Below are 27,382 nucleotides of genomic sequence, written 5' to 3'. Positions count from 1 at the left end.
TTGTGTTTGCTTTGCTCTTCCCTAGTTAGTGGTGGGTGGTGCCTGTTGGGACTGGTAGGGTGGAAGACTGGGAGGCCAATGTCAAGTGGAGCCAGAGCCAATGAGAGGCAAACCTGAATAATTTTAGTTTTGTCCCCATCCCTCCTCCTTGCTGAATTCTACAGGGGCAAAACTGAGACAAAGGTGGAGGAACCTGATAACCAGGGCTACCCCCTGGGCAAACGGATTGGGACTGGCTGAGGACAGATTGAAGTTGGTGGGGCAGTGCCCCATTTGCCCTAATGGTCCCGCCTCCACTGGCTGCACTAAGTCATGGTTTAATTTATCAAGTCATCCAAATCTGGGCTCATCATTTAGTTCTCCTGTAAACTGTAAACTAGGGCTGTACAACCGATCTGGCCACACCACAGACCAAATCAAGGCCACCGCAGATTGGGTCAAGGCAGCTGCAGATCATTCCGGAGTGAGTTGGGCCCACCCAGAGCAATGTGGGGAACTCTGGAGTGATCTGGAGTTGAAAACGCTCCCTAAGAAAGACAGACAGCCTGTCTCCAACGTGTTGCAATTATTAATTACAACACCATATAAGAGCAATGCTGGGGGAGGACAAGGGGAGGAGGGGTACTGTATTTTGCTCACTGACAACTCTAACTTCCAATCCTGGACTAGATTCTCAACCAGCACTCTCCAATTACAGTGTTTGAAAAAAATCAACGTTTAAAGGTGGCTAGCACAACCCCCTTGGGCCTACCACTCTGAAATTTGGCAGGGTTAATCCGCTCTTGAGAGGCTACTATGTCTCTGAGTTTCATGCACCTGTGAGAGAAAATAAAAGTTATGATCATTTTGCTTTCCCAATGCAAGTGAATGGGAGTACTGAAGATTTGGATTTCTAGATTGTGAATAGGAACTGGGGTCCAGACTGGGTCCGGATCAATCCAGGTTGAATCAGGCTCTAATCTGAATCCCCAAATTGGATCACAGGAGGCTTGAACAGCCCTGTTGTAAGCCATAAGACAATCCTTGGTAACAGCCAGTAGTGTAGTGGCAAATTCAGAAGTGCAGGGTCCCTTCATGACAGTTACAGCCACGCCCCCTTCTAAAATTATACAACCTTCTAAGATTATAGAATAATCTGGCCAGGTTTAAATACTGCTTTATGCTTTTCTGTCACTGTCATCATTTGACTGTCCTTTCTCACTGTCAGAAATATTTCTTGAATTGCTGGATTCAATGTCTACACATTTATCTCCTGCTGCTACCAAACGTCTTGATGATATATAAATGGGATGCTACCATCAGGATTCACTGTCTCTTCTTCTGCAATTACAGAATCCCCACTTTCCACACCTTAGCATTTTGAAGTAGGAACTAACAGGAACTCCTTTCACTCTGATTGGCTCCAATCAGCAGGCAATGGCAAGGAAACAAGTTAGAAGACTCTTCTCAGTGGCTAACACTCTTCTTTTATGCTGACTGGCTTATAGGATGCTGGAGATATATGGACCCTGCTGGGACCTAACTCCCAAAAAAGCAAGGGGTCTAAGAGACCCAGGATGACTACACCCCTAGTTATAGCTCATGGTTAGTCTGGAGAAAGCTAAACCACAAGGCCAAGTTTAGACAACACATTATACCGAGCCACACACTCAGCACAGCAGGATAATGACTGGGGAGGATAAAAAGGCTGCAGTCTCCTCTCCTGGAGACGGTATTCTTATGTGTTCATGCTAGACTTAGTGTGACGTGCAAGCCAGGCTACCGTATCCTTTAAAAGATTGTGTATAATGATATATTGAGTAAAATGTGCTGCATTTTTATGGTTTCTGACTTACATATTGCATCTTAGTCCTGTGCAGTCAGAATTATTTCCTCTGTTTTGTTATGATGGAAGCCACAGCATGATTGAAATCTATGGGCAGGATGGTGGAAGCCTGGAGACAGGCCTAAGGATACTTCCTGCCTTCCAAATATGGAAGGCTAAGCAATCCCAATGTGTGAGATCCAGTGTTGGTGGCAACAGATTCGATGGGAGTTTCCTTTCCTCTCCTTCCTCTGCAGTCCCCCCATGCCCAGCCACAGCAGGGGGTTGCACAAGGGAGGAGGTTGCACTATTATGCAATCAGGATGCCATGACTGGATATCACCCATAGGTGATAAGACGTCCTTCTTGCCAGTACAGCTGGTTTATTCCAAGGGGGCAGTAATTATCCCCAGTTTCTGCCAAGGAAGTCATCTCCTTAATTGCCAGCCTGAAGCTGGGTAAAGCTCCAGGGCCTGATAATATCCCCCCTGAAGCAATTAAATCTAACCCAGAGTGGTGGGCTCCAGTCCTGGCAGCCTTATTTACCAGTATCGACCAAACTGTTTGCATCCCCAAGGACTGGGGCCTTGCCACTATTATTCCAATCTTCAAAAAAGGTAGCCGTGTGGACCCAGCCAGCTATAGACCTATTAGCTTGCTGAATATCGTCAGCAAGCTATATGCAAGTCACCTACTTACAAAATTACAAACTTTTTACAAATATTTTGGAGGAGGAGCAAGCCGGCTTCAGGGCGAGTCGCTCCCCATTGGATCATGGCTTCGTGCTCCAACATCTTGTTGAAAAATACACTTCCAAGCTGGGCGGTGCCCTCTATGGTGCTTTCATCGACTTTAAGTCAGCATTCGATCACATTCCAAGAGATAGACTTTGGGCAAAACTCGAATCCACCAATATCGGTAGACACCTATTAGCATTGATTTGTGGGTTATACCAGAATACTCAGGTTCGCATAAGATGTAATAATGCTGGCAACTGTCTAAGCCCGTTGCCACCCAAAAGGGAGTTAAACAGGGCTGTATTTTAGCCCCTACATTGTTCAACCTATATATCAACTCCCTAATTAAAAGCTTGGCATTGTGCCCCTCGCATCATCCTACCCTGTCAAACAGGCCTCTTTCTATCCTATTATATGCAGATGATGCAGTTCTTTTGTCCCTCACAAGTACTGGCCTCCGACGCCTGCTCAGAGCCCTCGCCAGTTACTGTAATAGAGAACAGTTGGTTATTAACCACAACAAATCAAAGGTCGTAATATTTACTAGGAAGAGAGTGAAACATCGATGGCGATTAAACGGTACCCCTATAGACCAAGTATCATCATATAGGTACCTTCGGATAACCCTTCACTCCTCGGGAGCATGGCATCTACAGGCAAAAAATGCCAGGGCAAACGCTATGAGGAGCACAAAGGCACTTCTCTCCTTTTTTTACACGGAGGGTGAGCAACACGTTCCATCTGCACTACAGGTATGTAATGCCAAAGTCATCTCTCAATTACTTTATGGTGCCCAGATAAATGTGTATGCCAAACACACCTCCTTCGAAACTATCCAAACTAAGTTGGGCTGCCTACAATCGAGGCTCGTATGTGGGTGCTCAAGTTTAAGTACTGGCTTAAACTGATCTTTCTACCAGTTGGTTTGGCTCCACTAGTGTTATCCGACGCGTTTCAGTCAAAATGGAAGAAATCACTACTCATCAAACTCTGAGCTTTTGGCTTTTCTCCTGCTAGTGTCCTCTCGGGTGATTTTTTCAAAGCGAAATCGGCTATCACCCAGAGAATATTCGATATAGAATTGCAAAACCATTTGCCTCTTGCTGGCTCCATCTCTGACTCTTGCCTTTCTACAAAAACCTTTACTCCTGCGCATTATTTGGCCTTCCTATACATCCCCAGATTTAGGAAAGCCTTCACGCTGGCCAAGCACAGTGCCCTACCATCGGCACTTTTAGAGGGCAGATACCAAAAAATCCCATTAGCAGAACATTACTCCCCACACAATGTTGGCGCAGTAGAGACCGTGAGCCACATTTTATTAGAATGTTCTCTTTATCATGACCCCCATACTGCAGAAATTCCCAGGTAGAGATGCCGTTTTCTACGTACAATATCTTCTAGCTGATAAAAATCCTTTAATTACAACTAAGGTCGTGAGCTTTTGTGACGCAGCCATTAAATACCGAAAAACGTGCCAACCCAACGACTGTTATAGCTTATAGATTGGTTTTAGATTGACCATGTGTCAGTATACAGTCTATTGTACTGTTAACTTTTTATACAGTTTTTTTGCACTGTTAACTTCTTAAGATGTTTTATATTCTGTACTTTGGTCTCTGCTGGTCTTTGACCGTAATAAAGCAATCGATCAATCAATCAATCAATCAATCAAGGGGGCAGTGGGTATTTATTAAGGTGAGTAAAACCATGGGAGGGGCAGAGGGACCTTTTACAATGACTGTGGAACATGCACAGATAAATGTTGGGGTGTGTACTTCCCACTCGCATGTACTGAAATATTCAAAATCCACAACAGGGAGGGTTCATATCCCTTGCAATTTCTAGAAGGCATTTTAAAAGCACGTCTTAAAAGTGACATGAAAAATGGAGAGTTTGTACAACCCCACTTAAAGGCATTGACAGGAAAAGGTAGCTTTCGCAAGGTCATCCTATGATCTCATTCCTTCTTCAGCCGGCTTATATTTGTCATGGTATATATTTCACACTCTCTTTCCTTTTTGTAAACCTTCATGTGCTAAATACACCCATTTAAGGGATAGAGCCCACCTAATCTTTTTCACTTAAGCAGAACCCTTTTATCTGTAACACTGAATTTACATCTGTATCTCATAAGCAGGGTTTTGCTCTGTCCAACATAAACTCTCTTTGGGGAAACCAGAGCTAAATTATTATCTAGTAGCTAATAATAAAAGCAAGGCTTTCAAACTCCAAACTGGCTTCCACTCAGTGGCTGCTAGCCTAAATTATCAGCAAAGTCCTTCCACCTAGCATCCTTTCTTTTATTTTCCCATTGACAAAGACTGGAGGAAATGATTTATCCATTTTAATTAGATGTCTTTTCCTGCTTTGAAGGTAGGTCCCTTTTCTTCCACCCCCATTTTGCTTCTTGTGAGTGACTGCCACTTTGTTTAATGTTCCAACCCTCTCTTACATGTTGCCATGGAGACAAATTCCTTCCTATTTTATAATTCCCTCATTCAATATTAGACAGCTTTGTTGAAGGCTGTAATATTCCCATTTATCTGTGACAAGTTATAGTCTCTTTTTCAAAAAACCCAAAACCTTCCAATTGTTTTCACACATGGAAGCTAGGGATGGGATCCTTTGGCCGGTGCTGCTTCAATGGCACTCTGTCAACCTAACAGACAGTATTGATTCGAGCTTATTCTTTGTCCACTATCCATTGCTTTTATCAATCCAGTTTTTAATATTGATAGTTTGAAAGATGTCGATATTTTGAGAGGAATTCTCATTATTTTGAAAGGAATTCTCAATGTTTTGAAAGGAAAGGACTTTGCATCCTCCTCTGCTATAATAGGCTTGGTTTACTTCCTGTGCACTTGGAGCTTGGATTAGTCAAGTGGAGAGAGAGAGAGAGAGAGAGAGAGAGAGAGAGAGAGATGTACTGCTGTCTTGTTTTGTGCTGTGAGTAAAATCAAGACATGAACAATATATTCAAGGGGGGCAATCCGATGCCAGGGCAAAGCCACTCAGGTTTGGAGCAAACAGGATCACTCTGCTAAGGTGGAGTAGATGTGGAGCACTGAAAAATTTGGTGCTATTCTGCATTCAACAGAATTCTCAAATTCTCACCCATCCCTAATGGCAGCACCATTTCAAAAGATGAAAACAGGTGGTTTTGTGATCAGATCAATATTATGACTGACTACTGAGAAACTGAACACAACGGTCAATGATATAGATCAGGGGTGGAGAACCTTTTTGGCTCTACAAGCCAGATCCTTACCAGGGTCAGCCCTGCAGGTCAAATTTGACAGTTGGGTATAGCCTCCCACCTTGTCAGTCACCTGACATCACAATGACATCAGATGCCAGGTGCCTTGAAGTCACAAAGGGCTTTGAAGCACATTGCAAAGCACTGCGAAAATGAAGATTTTTTCACCCTCTATTTTAGCAGAGCTTCCAATGCAAATCTCTTCCTGAATCAGGAAGAAGTTTGCATGCGGATCCCCTACTAAAATGAAGGGGTTTCAGCAGGGTTCTCCATCAGGAAGGGGTTTGTATGCAATCCTCCAGAGAACAAGTGCACACAGCCAAAATGAGCAGGATTTAGACAATGCAAGATTTAATCCCACTCTCCTGCCCCTCAGATGGCACCATGAGGGTTCTCAGCTGATGGGAAGGTGTGTGTGGTTGGGGAAAATGGTCTTGTGGCCAACTTGCACTCCCTGATGGGCCAAGACTGGACCACGGTCCAGAGGTTTCCCATCCCTGATGCAGTTATGCTCACAACCTGGGGTTGAAACTACACATTGGGACTCTTTGGTTAGCATTTGATTTCACTGATAACACAAAGCAGCATGGAGCAGGCTGCCTCTGTCTAGAAAAAAGGCAAATGGGGAGAGGCTGTTTGACTCATTCCCCTCCTGTTACTTTATAGCTCAAAACTTTTCCAAGTCAGATCAGTCTATTTCTGTTCCATATCATTTCACATACATTCAGTGACAAGTCTGTCGCATCTCATTTTCTGCAGATCGATTTTTAAAAATCTACATTTAAATTGCACACGCTTTTGTATACTCTGTTCCCTAAAATACTCACTTTGTACATATTTTGATTGAATTTCCCCCTTAAAAAAATATACATCTTTGTATGCTTTTTAAAGTTTGATAGTAATATCTGTTGGCTATAAGTATGTTCTTAAACCGCAAGGTTTTTTGCCTACTAGTGAATATATTTCATTTCAGTTTATTTGATTTTTTTGCATATGTATATAAGTACCGGTTCATTTCAATTTATTTGATTTTTTTTTTTGGTATATGTACATAAGTACCAATTCTTGCCAATAGATTGAAGATGGAGTAGAGGGCCCAGTCCACATATAGTGAAGTAGCCCCAGAAAATCCTGTTAGCATCCTTACAGCTTTCACATGCTCCAGCCACCTTTGTTAGTCATGACCTTCTTTTCTGATACTCGTGGCATTTAGTTCTGCCATCTGAATATTTGGATTGGTTTGCACATCACACTAGAGGCAGTTGCTGGAAATCACAAGTGAGGAGAGTGCTGTTGTGTCAGGTTCTGCTTGCAGACTTCCCATAGACGTTCGGTTGGCCATTGTGAAAACAGGATGCTGGACTAGATGGGCCTTTGGCCTATCCATCTATGGACTGCCTTCAAGTCGATCCCAACTTATGGCTACCCTACGAATAGGGTTTTCTGATCCAGCAAATTTTTCTTATGTTCTTAATCCTTGTCTTAACTCAATGTAGTACAGCAGAAAAAGGGACTCTGGAAACCCAGATGTTTGCACCTTTGTGCTAAACAATGGTTTGGCTTAGCATGACATTGAACCAGGCCTTTCTTGATGCAACTGGCATTTCTTTGCAAAATCTGATCTCAGACCTTGGTACATTATTTTTTTTAAAAAAAATCTTCTAGCATGACTGTGCAAACAATCCTAAACAGAAGCATGACTCACTGTTCTTTTATACACAGTTTAATCTGTCAGACAGATGCTGCCACAAAGCTAAAACTGTCACCGGTAATTCTACACCAAACATCAAGGATTACATTGTAAATTGCTTCAGGATGCCTCATGGGAATTGATTCATAAATGAAGTAAATAAATACATGCATCATGACAGAATGAAGAGAAGAAAGCTTACTTCAAATATGAGAGTCTCGTTAGTGGGCCCAGTTGCAGAAAGCCTCTCTGGGTGGTTAAACGAGCGCTGATAATCAAACATTGTCCCAGCAAAATAGAATTTCCCAGGCCAATCAATAGTCCAGTCCTTGGTTAGGTAATATTTCTTGTTTAAGCTGCGCACTGCAAGGTAGCTGCTAGACATTTGCAGTTCCTGAATTTCAATACTGCAGGCTCCTGCTGGAATCGTGACAACAGGGTAATAATCTAAAATGGGGAGAAAATGTAGCATTTCGTGAGAGACATTCCCTTTTAATCAAACCAGAACATCATTGGCTCTTTTCAGTTATGAAATGTAATAATAATAATCACAGATCACAGACATTATCAGTTCTGCTCTGGACGGATCAGCATTTCTGGCAATACAGGACCCCAAATCTGGGAGGAAATTCACTGAAGGAGAATTTTGTTAGCATCCCTAATTAGGACTACTGAGTGAGTTGGTGGAAGTGAACTGGGAACTTCTTGGAGTTCTGCTTCTTTTGCTATTGCTGCTCTCAGGGGTCAAAACACGTGTTATGTGAAATCTGCTGTTTCTCACTTGGAGTTTTCCAGCTACCATATGGCCATAGATAGGTGAGACTTTGGGAATATGAACAAGAGCAGCAATTCCTCTGGGTAGGTTCACATATGCCTGTTTGTTATTTGAAGCCCACCACTTTAAATGGTGGCTTGCATGTGTGAATGAGCCGACATATAGCAAACAGAATAGAAAGGATTGCCTGCATCAGTTCACCATGCCTTAAACTCAGTGGGTTAGATCCAGGCTAGGATACTTGTGCTCACTTCCCATTTGAAATCACTTGACTTAAAAGTGAAGACTAACTTGCCCCATTGATGTCTGTGGGACCCAAGTTCAATTAACTTAGACTATAGGATCCAACCCAATGCTTTTCAGATATGGAGTTAGTCCACCCATTCAGTTGTGCCAATATGTCTCTAGGTGATGAGATACATGTGTGAGCTGGCAATTTGGTGCCACCAGTCTAGGTTGGTGGCCCCAATGTCAGTGGAGCCGTGAATCTCCTCTGAGTTTTAGTCTGAATTTTAAGGAGCTGTCCAAGGTGTGTTCAGCTTTCAGCACCTTGGACAGCTCATTGAAAGTTCATACTAAAGCCCACAGCAGATTCAATGTCCCACTGACATCAGAGCCACCAGCCTCCACTGGTGCCATTCTGTTTTTTTCCCTCTCATCCTTGCCCAATGTGGGAAGTTAGAAAGAAGAGAAGTTTCATGAAGACAATAGCCCTCTCCTGGAACATGTTTAGCCTTGAAAAGAGAAGACTGAGGGGAGATATAATAGCACTCTTCAAGTACTTGAAAGGTTGCCACACAGAGGAGGGCCAGGATCTCTTCTCGATTGTCCCAGAGTGCAGTACATGGAACAATGGTCTCAAGTTGCAGGAAGCCAGATTTTGAATGAACATTAGGAAAAACGTCCTAACTGTTAGAGCGGTATGACAATGGAACCAGAGACTTAAGGAGGTGGTGGGCTCTCCAACACTGGAGGCCTTCAAGAAGCAGCTGGACAGCCACCTGCCGGGTATGCTTTAACTTGGATTCCTGCATTGAGCAGAGGGTTGGACACGATGGCCTTATAGGCCCCTTCCAACTCCATGATTCTATGATTCTATGCTATTGCCCCCCCTTCCAGAAATTGATATTAAATGTTAGGGCTGTGCACAGCCCCCCTGACCCAATCTGGAGCCCCAAACTGGGGAACCAGTTCTAGGCCCGAATCAATTCAGGGGCAGGGCTAATGTTTAATTAGGTGTTTTTAAAAGCTGGGTTGTCATTTTTGAACAAAAGCCTTTTTAAATCCTACAGCCCACAGGATTGAATCCTCTGCTCACCAGAGGATTCAGTCCTGCAGGGTGCTAGTTCCCCAATGCATTACCTGAGGGGAACATGCTTGCAAAGGAGGCACCTTTAGCCTTCCCACTTGAAGCCCCACCTCCTGATAGCCCTGGATCATGTCAGGCAGCCTGCTCTGGCCCAGTGTAATTCAGGACCGTCTTAATTTGACTTGGCCCAAGCCCAAATCCCTCCTCCCAACTGGCCCAATTCAGTTTGGGACTTGGGAGGAGTAGAAGTGTGTACGCCACCTCGAGGTCCTTCAAGAAAATGTAAAAATAAATAAATAGCCATTTGGAGTCAGGAAAAAATGTGGTAAAATATATATATTGATAAACAAACACACACATAATATGCTGCATACTCCTCTATCCTTTTCCTCAGTTTAATTTTCCCCAACTGAAATCCTGAACATCAAACAGTCATAGTATAAAGGAGGAAATACTGCAGGCCCCATATGTACTATACAATGAAAGCAGTATTATGCCACTTGAAACAGTCATGGCTTCCCCCAAAGAATCCTGGGAATTGTAGTTTGTTAAGGGTGCTGAGAGTGGTTAGGGAACCCCTATTCTCCTCACAGAGCTACAGTCTCCCAAGTGGTTTAACAATCAACCCCTCTTCCCAGGGAACTCTGGGAGCTGTACCTCTGTGAAGTGAATAGGGGTTTCCTAACAACTCTCAGCATCCTCGACAATCTAAGTTCCCAAGATTCTTTGGGAGAAGCCATGACCGTTTAAAGTGGTATAATGTTGCTTTAAATGTGTACTGCAGATGGGGCCAAAGTCTCAGCTTAATTGCCAAGAGGAATTGTTGTTTCCTTACCATTAGTTCTATGCTGGGTCAAATAATGGCCTGAGAAGAACTTGCATGTTGAATTATCTCCTTTGCAAACTCCACATGCATCTAAAACTGCTTTGGATCCAAGCCGACGATCGCACCCAACTTGCTGCAACAAAGAAAACATGTTAAAGACTAAAAGGGCATGTTAGGCTGTTTTTTCCCCAGAGCCTTGAAAGTTTGTTTTAAAAAGGAACTAATTCTAGTTTAAGTTCAACATGTCCAAAAAAGAATTAATTCCACCTCATGTTTGTCCCTGTACAAAATGAACCAGTTCAGTTCGCGTTCAATTCGTGTTCATCCCAAGGATCCTCGGCTATTTTTTTTTCAGCATTCAGAATGTTACAAGGTGTTGTGCTGAGATACAAAATATATTTAAGAAGTCTAAAAAAAAATCAAAACACACACAAGCTGGAAGCTGAATTGTTTCTTTAATTTCCTCAGCAATTATGATCTTTATCCTTAAAGGACTGAAGAGTCTAAAGAGTAAAAAACACATGTAAGAGAATGAATGTGAAGATGAACTAGAAATCATTTGAAGTTCTACTCCAAAATGAATTTAATTCATGTTCAATTCACCCATCCATTATGGGAACTACTTTCAGGTGTAGTTCAGAGATTTTTTAAGTAATTCAGAGAACTTGGTTTAATGGAACTAGTCCATTCCAAGCGCTTGTTTTTCTTACATGGATAAGGTTGGCTGCTTCTTGCACTTTTCTTTTATAATGAACTTAGGAAGTTGCCTTCTACTAAGTCAGTTCCATTGGTCCATAGAGGCCTGTACTTCATGTGGCTGAAACTCTGCAGGTTCTCAGTCAAAGGCCTTTTCCCATCACCTACTACCTGATTCGTTTTTAATTAGGGATGGCAGGGATTGAACCTGGGACCCCTCTGCATGCAAAGCATGTGGTCCACCACTGAGGTATATCAAAGGCATAGTGACAGACAGAATTTTCCGCTTAACCTTACTTCGCAAATCCCATCAATGCACACATCGTCTCCATACAAGGAGCAGGGGGTTCCATCTTTCACTCGGTTGGACATTGCAAAGAAAAAGTCAAAGTCTTCCGCCGTGCAGTACAGTTTGCAGTGATCTTCCTCTGAAAAGACATTATAAAGGCAAATTAATAATAATAACAATAATAACAACAACAACAACAATAACAATAATAATAATATCATTATTATTAGTGTTGATATCCCATCCTGGAGACTGCTGACAACACAAGGAATAGGATGGTCAGAAGAAGCCAGAACACTGTTTGAGCAATCATACTGTTTCTGAATAGCCTGCAGATTGGAATGTGTCTCACCAGTATTGAAAAACCTTCACACTGGCTTCCAGGTTGTTTCTGGGCATCAAACGATTTGATAGTTTTGACCTATAAAGCCCTAAACAAGCCTTCACCAATCTGGTGCCCTCTAGATGTTTTAGACTGCAACTCCCATAGACCTAGTCAGCATAGTCAATGTTCAAGAATGATGGGAGTTGTAGTTCAAAACATCTGGAGGACACCAGGTTAGGCTGCCATAGACAGACTGGAACCAAGATGCCTATAGGAGCACCTTGTACCATAGGATCAACACAGGTGGCTCTCTTCAAGAGCCCCTGCCTTAGAAGGTGAGACATAACCAAGCTTTTCTGTGGTTGCCCCTTGATTGTCGAACATCATCCCCAGTATAATACTCAGCACTTGCAAGTGTTCCAAACGCTTCAAATGCATTATCTGTTTTTATTTTTATGTTATTTGAAAATCTTTCTTTAACATCCTTCACTGGAAAGATTCCAAGGTCATGTAGAAAGTCGTGAATAAAAAAATTTCACACAGCACATAAATACAATATAAAACACAGCAGATAAGTATAACAAACAGCAAAAATAAGAGACAGATGAAAGACATAAAATGAAAAAGCAAATAGAAAAAGCTCAAAAAGATTGTAATGTCTGCACTAGACATGCCTTTTGTGGGAAGGTATTCCAAAGCTGGGACACCACTACAGAAAAGGCCATAAGAACATAAGAACATAAGAACATAAGAAGAGCCTGCTGGATCAGGCCAGTGGCCCATCTAGTCCAGCATCCTGTTCTCACAGTGGCCAACCAGGTGCCTGGGGGAAGCCATCTTCTTTGGAAATATATAACATACCTCTGCTAAAAAGAAAAGGGCCCATCTAATTGTAATTCTTACAACAGCACAGGGGTGAGCAAATGTTTTTGTCCAAGGGGAGCATTCCTTTATGGGGAAACCTTCTGGGGGCCATGCATAAGTGGTGAGTGGGGCCGAGGAAAAAGTGGGCAGATCAATTAATATAATAACAATAAATGTTATTGTTATTTATTCAACTTCTTACCCACCTTTCAGGTCCCAGGGCAGATTACAGCAATTTAAAAATACTTAGAGATTTGAAGGGCCTGGAAAAAAATGGAAACAAGGGGGGGAGGAGAGGTTTTTCTCAATTTTTCTGTTTTTTTTCCAGGCCTTCATATCTCTAAAATACAGCAATTTTACCTTGGTACAGTAGGGTAGCTTTTACACACACTCTCACACACCCCTCTTTGTCCTCCATCCAGACAAGCAAGGGTCATAATCAGAGTGCATGGGCACATTCCAGCCAGGCAAAAAACCCCGAGGGTGCAAAGCAGGGCTGGTGAGGGGTGTGGCTGGGGAAGAGTGGGGTGGCTTGGGCCCCAGATAAAGAGGGCCTGAGTTTCCCCACCCCAAGGTTTCAGCACCTTGGACAGCTCCTGGAAAACCCCAGAATGGATTCCACTGTTCCACTGACATGGAGTACCAGCCGCTACTCCCATTTAATTCCCCCATGTTGCTGATGGGGGAACTGAGGCTGAAGTGGAGCTGCATGCCTAAGACCACCTGGTAAGTTCATGGCAAAGGTGAGATTCAAACTGGGGGCTTCCTGGTTTGCAGCTTTGTGTTATATCCAACTAAGGCCTACAGTCTGTTGTTGTTATGTGCCTTCAGGTCGATTACGACTTATGGCGACCCTATGAATCAGCGACCTCTAAGAGCATCTGTCGTGAACCACCCTGTTCAGATCTTGTAAGTTCAGGTCTGTGGCTTCCTTTATGGAATCAATCCATCTCTTGTTTGGTCGTCCTATTTTTTTATACTCCCTTCTATCCCTAGAGTAGATCCATTGAAATTAATGAACCTAAATTAGTTACGTCCATTAACTTCAGTGGGTCTACTCTGAGTAGGACTAGCATTGGACACAATCCTTGGTCTTTTAGCCACTGTATTACAGCAGTTCTCCTTTAGCTGCAGCTTATATTAAATTGCCTGAGCTTTTTACAAACAATATTTCTCTCTGCTGCTATCAAATGTGGAGCGGGGAGGAGGATTGGATTTTATTGCAGATTATTTTTAATCTGTTGGAGACTGATTTATGATGTTATGATGGTAAGAATTTTAGAATTTTAAAGAAAAATGCAAGGCATATAAGAAATTGATTGTATGGTGTTACTGGCTTACCTTTCACTTTTGTGTACGGTTTCCACTTATAGTACCATCCACGGAACGGTTTGCTGTTATATTCAGCGCACTGCTGTGCACGGAAGTCAGGGCTGCTAGGTGCACATGGCTGAACATTACAAAGTTGATAAATGCGACTTGAGCCCTGACAGAACTTGCCACCATACTGAGGCCTACGGAAAAAGAAAATCTTTTTTGCTGGACCAGACACAGGGCAGATGATCAACTCTTCAATGCATTCTCATCATATCTACTTCTATTGCAAGAAAACACACCAAAATATAAATAATTTTAACTCAAGAAGCTTTGTCTGAGATCCTGAACTTTTTTCATTAGACAAAACAACAAAGCTAGATTATGCCATTGCACAAGAGCTTACATATACGGTCAGCAAAATGCTGCGTTACCTGATACTTTCACAAACATATTCATCTTTATGCATACTTTCCCCTAATACATGCATTTTTGTGGACACTGGTTGGAGAACTGTACTGCAAAATTTGGATAAATGCAAATTTTGAACGATGGGTGTGTTTTGGTTCTCATGTTGTTTCAGAAAGTGCAGAGGTGATAGATTCAGCTTTAAATGCAACCTGAATTGAATTTCTTCCCAGTCCCTGTGGAACACACACATAGAGTTCTATGAGGCTTAGTAGAAAAAATTAAGAACATTTTAAAATGAAGGGCTATTATGAAGCTGGAATTGGCCAAAGAGGCTCTGCTGATCATTGCATTTCTTCACGTCATGAAGCTGGTCCTGGATTGACCTAAAGCAGGATCTCCCAGGGGTCTGATTACATGATGTGTTCGTTAAGCAAACAAGATGGATTTTATTCCAGATTTCTGAGCAAATGTCATCAACCACCCAAGCATGTCTCCTAAATACACATGTCATGAAGTCAGCCCTGGGCTAATCTTTGTTGGCCTGATCCAAGACCTCTTACATTATATAAAATCGGCCAGATACATTACAGGGAGAAATGTTTTTAAATTAACCCACTGTATTTACTCAACAATGATTCTCAAATTCCTTTATAGTTTGTTATCACTGGATGCTAAGTCCATTACATACAACTTGCTATCATCTGTTAATATGCTATTCAGCTGAATCTATTGTGGAAAAATCCGTTAACATGTAGGAAAGAAATCCAGGTGCTATTTAAACAAAAAGAGGTTTTTCTTTAAAAAAAAAAAGTATTTATATGTACCCTCTGCTCAGACTCAGCATTCTAATTCTCATATATTTACAAAACAAGCTGGAACACATTTCCATGGTATATATGCCTTTAAAATGATAGTGCTGATTCAAAAGCTGACTTTTCCAAAAGCCTTTAGGAAAAGCAAGAATATATTTTTGCAACCAGAAACAATTGATTTGAAACACTGGATCTAAACTTTTGATTGGTACCCTGATGTGAAGTTCTTGATTCTGTCCAAAATTATGGCACACCCTCCCCCACACTCCAAAAAAACACCTCTTTATGAATCTGAGGCTGTGCAATAGTAAGAGTCTTGCAGCACCTTAAAGATGAACAGATCTATTGTGGCATAAATATTGATGGACCATCACTCACTTAATCAGATTCAGATGGGTCCTAGTTATCTACAAAACCTTATACCACAATAAGTACTTAGCCTTTAAGATACTACAAGATTCTCTTGCTTTTGCTGCAACACTCTCACATTTTGAAATCAGAATTGTTCATTTATGGAGTTCAATGCCATAAGTGTGGCATAGTTGCTAGAATGTTGGATTAGTACATGAGAGACCAGGGTTCAAATCCCCACTCAGACATGAAGCTGGGCCAGTCACAGTTTCTCAACCTACCTACCTACCTCACAGGGTTGTTCTGAGCATGAAATGGGAATGGTGGGAAACCATGTACAGCACCTTGATCTCCTTGCAGGGAAGGTGGGATAAAGATGTAATAAATAAATAGGATGGAGCCTTAGGCTGCAATCCTACGCACACTTCTCTGGGAGCAAGCACCACTGAATCCAATGGGACTTACTTCTGAGTAGACATGTATAGGATGGCTTCAAATGAGACTTGAACAAATTGGGAGGAGGGGGCATAGATCTGTCAATGGTAAATGGAGCTTCCAGGTTTAGAGCCAGTATAGCTAGGAATACTAGTTTTTTTGGGAGAGAGGGCAATGATAGGGGAAGGTTATTGCTTTCTTGTGCTGCCTTGCTTGAAGACTCCCTGGAAGCATTTGGTATGCTGTTGTGCAAAACAGGATGCTAGACTAGATGGACATTCAGTTTAATTCACTAGGGGTCTGCTTACATTGCAATGGAAGTATGTCCATTAAATTCACACTTCTTCAAAATATGCATGGTCAGGACTGGGCTATTAAAGCTTTATATTTCCAATATAAAGTCAGAGGTTTATGGAATTCCATGCTTGAGCCATCCCTCCAGTATTAGACTAATTACTGTTTTTAGCTGTACGCTCCAATTTCATTTGCAGTACTCTGGATCACTTATGAAGCCATAACAGGCAGCAATTTAAAAAAGAAAAAAAGAAGTTGAAGCCATGTTTTTTACAGCAAAGCTATTAAATTATGTAATCTATTTCTTTCTCTAGAAAAAAAAAGTCTCGCTTGTAAAATGTTGTGATATATAGGAGACAAATCCACTGCAGCAGCTTCTACAAGCACAACAGTATTAGTAAATCTGCATAGCTCTGTTGTACTGTGGGTGACCTCCAAAGACGTTTGGTGCTGTAAGGTCATATCTAATGCTGAGAGATATTCAGAATAACATGGGCAATTTTCTTACAAGTTCAACACATTCCATTTATACTGCACATTCTTATGATAAAATTGCTGCATGTGCCAGGCAGAAATCTGAAATCATAACTTTCAACACACGAGCATTTGTGAGAAATTGTGGGTTCAGACAATAGCCCCCACAATAGGAGGCATGCACTCACCATGTGGTAGGAATCAAATGGAACTAGGATTGTTTGAATGCACCTACAGATGGAAGGATCTGTCAATTTTAGTGCTCTCTGTTACTCATTTTTCCAATCTTATATTCCGTTCTGCAGCAATTTGCATTTTTTTAAAAAAATAATCCCCATGAAAATTCTTCAGCGGTTTAGTGCAACTTTCTCCTACTAAACACATTTTTGTAGTTTTGACTAATGTACACATTTCACAAGTATTTTCTCCTAATATAATGCATTGTGGGTGTTATTTTCATTAATATATTCATTTTATGCACATTTCCCTTAAAATACATATTTTAAAGCATTGTTTGGGAAACTGCATTGCAAAATTTGGATAAGCTCAAATTTTGAAGGATGGCTATGTTTTCGTTCTCATATTATTTCAGAAAGTGCATGTTTGATAAATTCAGCTTTAAAATGCAGATCTGATAAATTCAGCTTTAAATGTAAACTGAATTGAATTACTTCAGGTATCTAAATACCACTTAATATTCAGAATTTCTAAGCCTCTTGGGCTAGTCCCCACACAGCATGTTCAGCAGTTGTTGAATGTTGTGTGTGCTTTGGAAAGGAAAAATGGAAAATTACAGGTGGGGAGGTAAAGATGGGTGTATCTAACATTTTCTATTTCTTTCAGTTTCTCATTTTTCCAATCTTAAATTCAGTTCCCCACATTTCCACATCAGTTTGTGATTTTTTTTAAAAAAGTCCTCATAAAAATTCATCACCATTTAAATGTGAATTTCTTCTCATACACACATTTTTGTATGCAATTTTCCATAATATACACATCTTTGCAAAGCAACTTTCCATAATATAATTCATTTTTCCATATTATTTTCACTAATATATGCATTTTTATTCACACTTTATTCTAGTATATGCTTTTTTGTACACATTACTTGGCAATATTTGGAAAAATGCAAATTCCAGTGGATGGTTGTGTTTGAGTTCACATCTTGTTTCAGAAAGTGCAGGTTAGGTTGGTCCACCTTTAAATGCAACCTGAATCTAATTTCTCCCCCATGCCTTACCTGAACCTCTTTTGCTGTTCTCACATATGGCTAGCTCTCTATCTGTCTGTCTAGAAGCCTAAACATGAGCACTCATGTTACAGAATGGGAGATGCAGTGCAATATTTTGTTGCAGCTCCCACTTTGCATTATATTGTATTATCTGTAATCGTGCTATTACATAGCTAATACATGTAATCCTGTATTATATAATGCCAATGCTAATCATGCTCAGGGCAGGCTCATTGAAAGTGAAGGATATGACTAACCTGGGTCCGTTAATATCATTGAGTCTACTCTGAGTAAAACTTAGTTGAATACAACCCATAAATGATATAAAGATTTATAAAAATAGTACATTGAACAAAAGTATCTGCTGTGCCTCCTATCTTGTTAAGATAACAAATAATGATAAAAAATAATACCTTTTCATATCAATATCTTACTTTGGATTATTGCAGTGTCTGTCTTGGTATGTGACTCCACCCCCACAGGTCCGAGAACAGCCAGACCACTCAGACCATATGGACCACTGGCCATTAATAGACTTGGGACCATGGTCTCCATATTGTACACATTGGCCTCTTCGGCACCACTGTAGGACATAATGCAGAAAACCAGTGCTTTGTCAGTACCTGCCAGGATGGCTGGGTAAGGTTGAAAAAGAACCAGATGCAAGCAATTATGGACCATTAGAGTAGAAAAGGCATACAGTAGACAGGAAGGAACAGAAGTAATAAACTGCGAAGAGGAAAGAAACGGGGGACTGGAATAAGTGGTAAAGACTTAGTGGAGTTTGCTTGTTCCTTTTGCCTTCGTTTGATGATGACCCCTGATCACTCTGATCACATGGTAAGGGCGGTAGAGTATACGTCCTGTCTCCTTCCACAATTCTGCCTGTCCTACTCTCAAGGTCACCACCTGGGTGGGGTATAACCAGTGGAGGATGGCAGAGCTTGGAAAAGTTACTTTTTTAAACTACAACTCCCATCAGCCCCAGCCATCATGGCCACTGGATTGGCTGACGGGAGTTGTAGTTCAAAAAAGTAACTTTTCCGAGCTCTGGAGGATGGTCCATTTGGGCAAATGGGGCACTGCCCCACCAACCTCAGTCTGCCCCCTTGAAACACTCAGCAAAGAGTATGGAGCAAAACCAGAATTAGTTGACTCTGCCTGTCATTGGCTCTGGCTCTGGCTCCACTAACTATTTGGACTCCCTGCCTTCTGCCCTACCAATGGGCACCAGCCACCACTGGATATCACATTCCATTAGGGTGGGCAGACACACAGAGTCCAACATGCCTAGGTCCAGAATATGAGAGCTCCATTCCTAGATTTTATCTGGGATGTTGATCACTCTCTTGAGGCCCCTGCTTTTTATGTGCATATACCTTTCGAGAACATAGGAAGTTGCCTTGCATTTAATGGGTCCATCTAGCTCAGTATTGCCTACACTGACTGGCAGCAGCTCTCCAGGGTTTCAGATAGAAATTTCTCCCAGCCCTACTTGAGATGTCAGGGATGGAACTGGGACCTTCTGCATGCAAAGGAGATGCTCTACCCCTGAGCTACGGCCCTCCCCATACAATTGCAGCCGTGATAACTTACCATGCTGATCCCACAGGGTGTCCCTTCCGCAGCTGGCATAAACTTTGTCTCACACCGATGGCCCACTTTATGGCACCACAGCGATTTACATATATCCTGAAATTTTTTTAAAAAGCTCTGGTTAATCTTAGTCCTTCATGTCTGGAACAATCCAGCTTTTTCACTCATCGTGTCTTTATCTTGAAAAGAGTGAGACCAACAAAGAAGAAAGTGCCCTGAGATTTATAGTTGCTTGCCTGCTCTCTCGATTTTATAGTTTAAAATGTGCCCTTTTCACTTTTCTCTATTCATTGTTAAAAACAGCCAGCATAATATTTTTCTTTTAAAACCAACAAAACCAAGCATTTGAAAAATACAGAATGTCCATAATTAGGTATGGGATCCATTGGTTGATGCCAGTTCGAAAGCATTCTGTTGACCTAACAAGCTGGAACTGATCTGAGTTTGTTCTTTGTCCACTAGATGCTGTTTTAACCAATCCTTTTTTTTTCTTTACAAAAAAATTGATGTTTATATTGATAATGGAAATATTGATATTTTGAAGAGAAATGTCAAAATCTTGAAATATCAATATATGAACAGAAATATCATTCTTAATATCAATATTTTAGAGGCAGACTTTTTTTAAAAAAATCCATTTTCAAAGATAGCTGTGGAAAATCACTACATAAAAATCTGGTCTGCAATGATAGAGAAAATGCAAATTAATGGAAAATTCTGTATCAAATCTGAATTGGGCAGAATTCTAGCACATCCCTATCCACAATAGATGCATCTCTCTCTTCCTCTGCCCCCATCTCCTAATTACTTGAATCCATTTTGTGTGAACTGGCTCGTTTGAAAAACATTGTGCTTGCCATGACCTCATGTCATACAGAGGGTCTGTCTGTAGTCTTGGAGCTGTGCTAGCTCATTCAGCCCATTTCAAGTCCTTACATACTGATGTTGTCAGTGAGTATATGTCAACCAGTCCATATTGCATATCAATTTATTGTCCCAGCCTTTCCTTCTACATAGTGGTGCCATCAGGGTAGGATTTGGGGACAGATGTCTATGGCCCTACTTAGCAGAAGGGTCCCCAAAGGAAAATCAGGGTGGGCTTTCCACAGTTTGAAATAAGTGAAATAATACACATTATCATTTAAAGGCGGAGGGGGGGTAAGATCATTCAGACCAGAATCTAAACTTATCTAACTGCACAACAGCTCCTCTATCCCAAACACTTCTAAAGTTACATTTTAGGAAAAGACTGAAGGGATGCCCAAAGACCTGAAGCTTTATAATGTTTACTTTATTATTGTTACTGCTTGGGCCAAAGGCCATTGCACATAGAAACAAAAGGATTAATAGAGTTAAAACATAGAGCTATGTACAACAGATATAACATATAAACAAAAAATCTAAATACTTAAATAAAATTAACAGTGAATTTGATATAAAATTAAAATAGTTTATAATCTAAAATCAGAGATTTAGCAAAAAGTTAAATCAAGGCAGGTGACTGCATTTTCAGTGATAATTTTTTCGTGAATTCTTGACACTGCCAAAGTGAGACCCTATAAGTTATAGTAATGTCTGCATCAGACAAGAGGAGAATAATCTTCTCTGGCACAGACTTAAAAAGCAGGCAAGAGAAAATAAAACCCAGAAATTTAGATTGAGGTTCTGAATACCCCACCAAACATCTTTATGTCACCTTTGTTGACTTTGCTGCAGCATTTGATTCAATTGATAGAAACCAGTTGTGGCTTAAATTGGCTGGTACTACTATCGATAAATGTCCTTCTTAATTAAAGAACTCTATACCAACACATTTGCTAGAGTAAGAGTTGGGATTTCTGGTTCTTTAATTGAACCTATTGCCACCACCAAAGGTACAAAACAAGGGTGCCTTCTGCCCTCATCACTGTTTAAATGATATAGTCCCAAAGTTAATTGGATCAGAATTCTTTCTTCCTTCAACAGGGTCAAGAAAGATTTCCATTCTTTTGTATGCTGATGATATATTTTATAATGTTGATTCAGACTTGGATATGGTCTCATTCACATGCCCCCACAAAACTATGGAAGCAGCTTCCACATCCCACATCACTTGGAAGTGTGTTTAAGACTCTTTCTCTCTCCCTCCCTCTCTCTATCTCTCTCTGTATATATATCTCAAGGGCATGGCCAACTGTGTGGGTCTTTCCTGCTCAATTGTTGCCATCGCCCCAAGCCAGGAGATGATCAAATGGAAAAGACCTTGCACTTAGCCTGTGCCCACCTGGTTACCTCTAGAGATGGGGGACAAATTTGATTCAGTTCACATTTAAAGGCAAACCTACCTAATTTGAACTTACTTACTTACTTATTATTTGATTTATATCCCGCTCTTCCTCCCAGCAGGAGCCCAGGGTGGCAAAACCATATGTGAACCGAAATCAAGAAATCCTTCAAAATTTACACTTCTCCACATTTTGCAATGCCACGTTCTCCAGCCATGTAATATGCTTAAAAATGCATATACTATGGTAAGGTGTGCATACAAATGCATATATTAGTGATAGCATACAAAATTGCGTTATATTAGGGGAGACTCTTTACAAAAATGCATGTTTTAGGCAAGATTGCATACAAAAATGTGTATATTAGGAGAAATTCAAAGTAAAATGCTGATGAATTTTCATCAGGAGTTTTTTTTAAAAATAATAATAATAATGCAACCTGATCTGAAAATATCAAGAACTGAACTTAAGGCTGGAAAAATGAGACACAGAGAAACTGAAACTGACAGATCCAACCATTCATAGTTATATCATGCACACACAAGCAGCATAGGGTCACAGCCATGGGGAAACAGCACCCCATTATGCACCACTGTAGGTGCATAAGAATGGGACTAAGAGGTCCTTCATCTGGAAAGCTCTTGGAAAGCTTTTTCACCAGACAATGATCCCAATGCACCTTGAACCCAGATTATTGCTCTTCCTTCTCTCTTTGATCCACATCACCTTGCAACCCATTTCCTAGACAAAAATGCCCTCCTGTTCCTTTTCAATTCCACACCCTGCCCTTTGCTCATCCTGCCTCTTAACAATCCAAGCTGCAGCAAAGGCTTTTGCTTCTCCCTCCTTGATATTAACAAGATCCACCCCTTCCTCTCCATTACAGATGCCAAAATTCTGTCCACACTTCTTGTTGCGGCTTGCCTCAAATGCTGCACACTCCTCTTCTCCAGCCCTCTTTTATCACTCCATTTCCTCTACTCTGTCTAAAAAGCACAGAACTGTATACTTCTCCCCTCTTATCATCTCCTGTTCTCTTCAGTTTGTCCCAAAGAGTCATTTACTCTTTCATATCAGTGTTTTACTTTGCCTAAAATGCTCTCATGGCCTTGCTTTTCCCACCTCCTGCTTGCCACATCTCAGTGCCTGTGTCAGCTAATACACTGGATTTGATCTTATTCATTTAGGACTCAACTTAGACCAAGGTTTTCAATCTCTCCCAACAGGTGTTAGCATAACAAAACTCAGAAGGAGTTATGGCCAATGATTTCTTTGTGAATGGTCACTATGCTTATCGTATATACTTACAAACTTTGCTTAGAAATGTCACAACTTGTACTTCATGATTGCCATGGCCTCTTGGCCCCTGTGCTTACTAGAGGTAGTTACAGAATCTGCTTCAACAAGAATTCCACACCAGATTTTGTATGTTTACAATGTGATTTCCAAACTGGAACTTGACATAGTGGAATTAGTTTTGGGACCAGAATCCAGAGGCGTATTTTCAGAATTTTCCCAAGGGAAAACTAAGCTGCTAAAAAAATTGAAAGAATTGTTTGTTTTGTTGTTGTTATTATATGCCTTCAAGTTGATTACAACTTATGGCGACCATATGAATCTTTTTTGGATATAATCATAGGGTTTCCATGGTAAGAGGTATTCACAGGTGGTTTACCATAGCCTTCCTGTAAGGCTACGGCACCCAGTATTCCCAGGCAGTCTCCCATCCAAGTACTAACCAGCCCTGACCAGCCTTAGCTTCTGAGATCAGACAAGATCAGGCGTGTTCAGGGTAGTATGGCTGTAGGCATTGTTTGTTTATCCCCCCCCTTTTAAAAAAAAAGAAAAAACCTACAAATTTGTGCAACAGGGAAATGATGAAATCGTACAATAGTGCAATTGAAATAAAATAAGAGACTGAAAACATATGCAGACCCCCAAAAAATATTTTGTGGGCAACAAAAATCAACGTGCCTCTAAAGATACTATTGTCCCAAGGCTTTTAGCAGTGATTTGCTTTTTTGCTACATGCTATGTATTTTGGTCTGCAGCCTCTTTTGATTTGCTCAAAATTACACATGTGTAGGAGAAGATTTTGCTTTTTAAAAAGTGCACAGAATTCTGCTACCTGTGTTCTGAAATATGGATTTCCTGTGAGATTTAATTAAATTGGAACTAGCCAGATGTCAGAATCGTGGAACAGTTACAGAATAGAACTGTTCCACTCCGCTCATACCTAGATTTTACCATTTTTTCTCTAACCCCAAGTATACATATATATGTACAAAGAACCCTCTTCATGATTTTAATGAAGTTGGGCTTTATCCCACAAAAGCTTGTGCCACAATATAACTTGGTGGTTGCTATATCAAGAGGTCGAGAACATAAACCTAAAAGCAGTGGTAGAGCAGTTTCTAAGAGACTGAGCTGTGCATCAGGAAATCAAATCTCATTTCTCTCATCAACTCACTAAGTGGTGTTAAGTCACTCTCTTTCAGCTCAGTCCCCCCATTTTTTAATACAGAGATATTAATACTGACTTAGGGTTGTCGCAAGAATTAAAACTTAAGCACATAAAAAGAGGCTTGCTAGATAAGGCCAGTGGCCCATCTAGTCCAGCATCCTTTTCTCACAGTGGCCAATCAGATGCCCTCAGGAAGCCCGCAAGCAGGACCCGAATGCAACAGTGCTCTTCTCACTGGTGATGCCCAGCAACCGGTTCCGAGGCATACTGCCTCCAACAGTGGAGACAAAACATAGCCATTGTGGCTAGTAGCCACCAATAGCATTACGCTCCATAAATTTGTCTAATCCTCTTTTGAAGCCATCCACGTAGGTGGCCACTACCTCTTGTGGGAGCAAATTCCATAGTTTATGTGTGTGAAGAACTTTCTTTTGTCATCTATCTATGGCATGTGAAGTACGTTGCATATTTGAAAGTATAGTGACAACATTATTACCAGTTGTAAAAGTAATGTTACTGCTACAGATAATGACACTTTAGACCTGGATTATGCTATGCTTTTTGCAGGCATGTCTAAAACTACAACCTTGCCCTTTCTCGGGTATACACACACTGCTAAAAAATTTGAGCTGTCTGCTATTTCCATCTTAAGCAAGAAATCACAGCAAAACATTATTAATGAACAGTGAAGCTTGGGCATCCCCTATTCCTCCACCCTGCACCTCCATGTTCTTTGCAATTAGATTCTGCATCCTGTTAGCACACTCTTTTCCTGCAGCTACGCTAGACCACCTTGACATCCATCCAAGCCAACACCTTTAATGCAAGCAATGGCTTTGCCAAATAATTTAAGGTTTAGAAACAGTGCAGACCCTGGAGCTCATTGGAACCCCTCCACTCATTCATAACCTTCCCTTCTATAATTCATTGTTATTCCCCAGTGCAAGTTCTAACATTGTCAGGAAGATGCAAACAAAAAGAAAAAGAAAAGAAAGTACCTTCACAAAAGTGAGGTTGCAGAGTTTTGCTTTTGCTCCAAATTGCCATTTGCACTGGGTGTCGGCATCGTAGATCTGCCCTGGGAGCTTATCGGGGTATTTGTATTGTCCAGCTTGCTTGGGTTCATCTATCAGGCAAGCTGCTTGAGCAGTACTGAAAGAAAGAAATGTATTGATTAAGAATCCATTTGATTACTTTTTGTAGTGATTGATGAGGTGGGTGTGGTGTTTACCTGATCTCCCATCACCAGTATTGCTTCAGCTTACCGGGAGGGAGAGGGGTGAGATGAGTGGCGCAAATGCATCAGCAGAAGTACCAGATTGGCTCCACCAGCATGTTCACACTGGACCAATCTTGCTGCTGCCTCCTTCACTCCCTTCTGGTAAGCTACAGTGATGCTAGTGATGGGAGGTTAGCTAAGCATGATGTTTGTGTTGCAGCACTTATATGGTCAAAGAACAGCATGGGGTGAAATGCAGCTCAAATTGATAATTATTAAGAGCAAACCAGAGTGAGAAAGGATTCTGAGGACATTTGTTTTATTGTTGTTGTTGTTGTCGTTGTTATATACCACTTAATGCCTAAATGGGCATCTCAGCAGTTTGCATGTTCAAAAACCAATGACAAAATCAGGGCCAGTTCTAAAGGGTGGCCAGGTTGGGCACTGGCCCGAGGGCCCCAGAGCTACAGGAGCCCCTGAGGGGCCCTTTGCTCCCCTTCCGTGATCCACACCCCCCATACCCCCCACTTACCTGTCAGCCAGCTTTATAGCATTGCCCTTAATGAAGATGGTGGCTGCAGCTTCCCTAAGGTACTGAAGCCACTGCCACCATCTTAGTTGATGGCAGAGATGTGCGCAAGTAGCATGCACGTGTGCCATCAACAAAGATGGCAGCGGAGGCTTCCCCCTTAGGGAAACTGTGGCCGCCATCTTCATTAAGGGCAATGGACACACTGGGGGGCCAGGGCAAGCTGATGCCCAATGGCCCCTCCATGCCTGGAGCCGGCCCTGGACACAATTCCCCAAAGACCCATTATTAAAATTCACAATAAAACAGTCCCATTAAAAGATTAAAATATAAAGAGTCATAATTAAAATTTACAATAAAACTATCCCGTTAGAACAACACAGAAATTAAAACAGGAGACTGAGGTTGAGAGATCAAGGATATTATTTATTTTCAGCCCATGTTACAAGTTTTCCTCCATAATTTCACCCACTTTTGTGTCTGGCCTAACATACCACTGGCATGTGCTCCTCGCTCCCCCCCCCGAAGGATGTCCAGAAAGGAATGTAGCCCCTGGGCTGAAAAAAGTTCTGCATCCCAGCCTCCAATTCACATGATTGACATTTCATGGTGAATTGAATGAGGCCACACCCACTGGTCTTGCATCCCCATTAGCCCTGCCCATCCTGTTATGTACACATTCCAGGAGAAGAGCTCTATGTGCAACAAGACTTCTACATCACCAGTGGAACCTCCATGAGTATAACAAGTTCTCCTCTTGAGACCATCCCTCTCAGTATGTGGATGGTGAGGGACAAGGACAACTGGGACATTCAGCCAATGGGCGTGGTCCCAGTCTCCTGCTCCACATGATTTGCAGTGCTTCAATAGGGTTTTACTTTTCAAAGCTACCTGCCCAAGAATCAGGATTCAAAAAGAAGCACTTCCAGTCTGAAGCCTACCTGAGAAATTTGTTGAGATACTGCTGGCTGCACACTGACCACGAAAATACTCCATTGTTTCCCGTGAGTGTGGGAGACATAATGTTACCTTCGGCTTTTCTGCACGGATTCCCTTCTCCATCATGAATCATGCCAAAGCTGAAGAAGAAGAAGAAGAAGAAGAAGAAGAAGAAGAAGAAGAAGAAGAAGAAGAAGAAGAAGAAGAAGAAGAATTAAAGAGACCTTCACAATGTGCAAGGACAAAAAAAAAAGTTACATGATGTTTTAGATTCTATAATGTATTCCACATTGGAAAATATCTGGAAATGACAACTGGTCCAGAATGCAAGAACATTAGCAACAGCATTGGTGGACTCATGTCACATGGAATATATAACTCCAATTTTGAATCCGCTTATTACTAATAAAATAAATAACAAATAATACTTCCCAGTTAGTTTCCAAGCCCCATCCAAACTGTTGGTTTTCATTTG

The 27,382-nt window shown here is 41.3% G+C and overlaps 1 protein-coding gene and 1 pseudogene across 1 annotated transcript in view; both read right to left on the bottom strand.

The window, feature by feature from the left end:
* ADAMTS18 (ADAM metallopeptidase with thrombospondin type 1 motif 18) overlaps positions 1–27,382 on the bottom strand; it is a 155,320-nt gene that overhangs the window by 45,367 nt on the left and 82,571 nt on the right. Inside the window, exons 8-15 of the mRNA XM_061594662.1 lie at positions 26,910–27,047; positions 25,219–25,372; positions 19,493–19,588; positions 18,331–18,479; positions 13,916–14,088; positions 11,394–11,524; positions 10,410–10,533; positions 7,693–7,937 (exon numbers count right to left, since the gene is read on the bottom strand). Coding sequence (XP_061450646.1) covers positions 7,693–7,937; positions 10,410–10,533; positions 11,394–11,524; positions 13,916–14,088; positions 18,331–18,479; positions 19,493–19,588; positions 25,219–25,372; positions 26,910–27,047 — 1,210 coding nt within the window. The remainder of the gene's footprint in view (positions 1–7,692; positions 7,938–10,409; positions 10,534–11,393; positions 11,525–13,915; positions 14,089–18,330; positions 18,480–19,492; positions 19,589–25,218; positions 25,373–26,909; positions 27,048–27,382) is intronic.
* LOC133369449 (5S ribosomal RNA) lies at positions 23,447–23,565 on the bottom strand (annotated as a pseudogene).

Source organism: Rhineura floridana, chromosome 13 (genome assembly GCF_030035675.1).
Source record: "Rhineura floridana isolate rRhiFlo1 chromosome 13, rRhiFlo1.hap2, whole genome shotgun sequence".
Taxonomy (NCBI): domain Eukaryota; kingdom Metazoa; phylum Chordata; class Lepidosauria; order Squamata; family Rhineuridae; genus Rhineura; species Rhineura floridana.
Note: the sequence above shows the minus strand (reverse complement) of the source record. Positions and strands in the feature narration are given on the sequence as shown.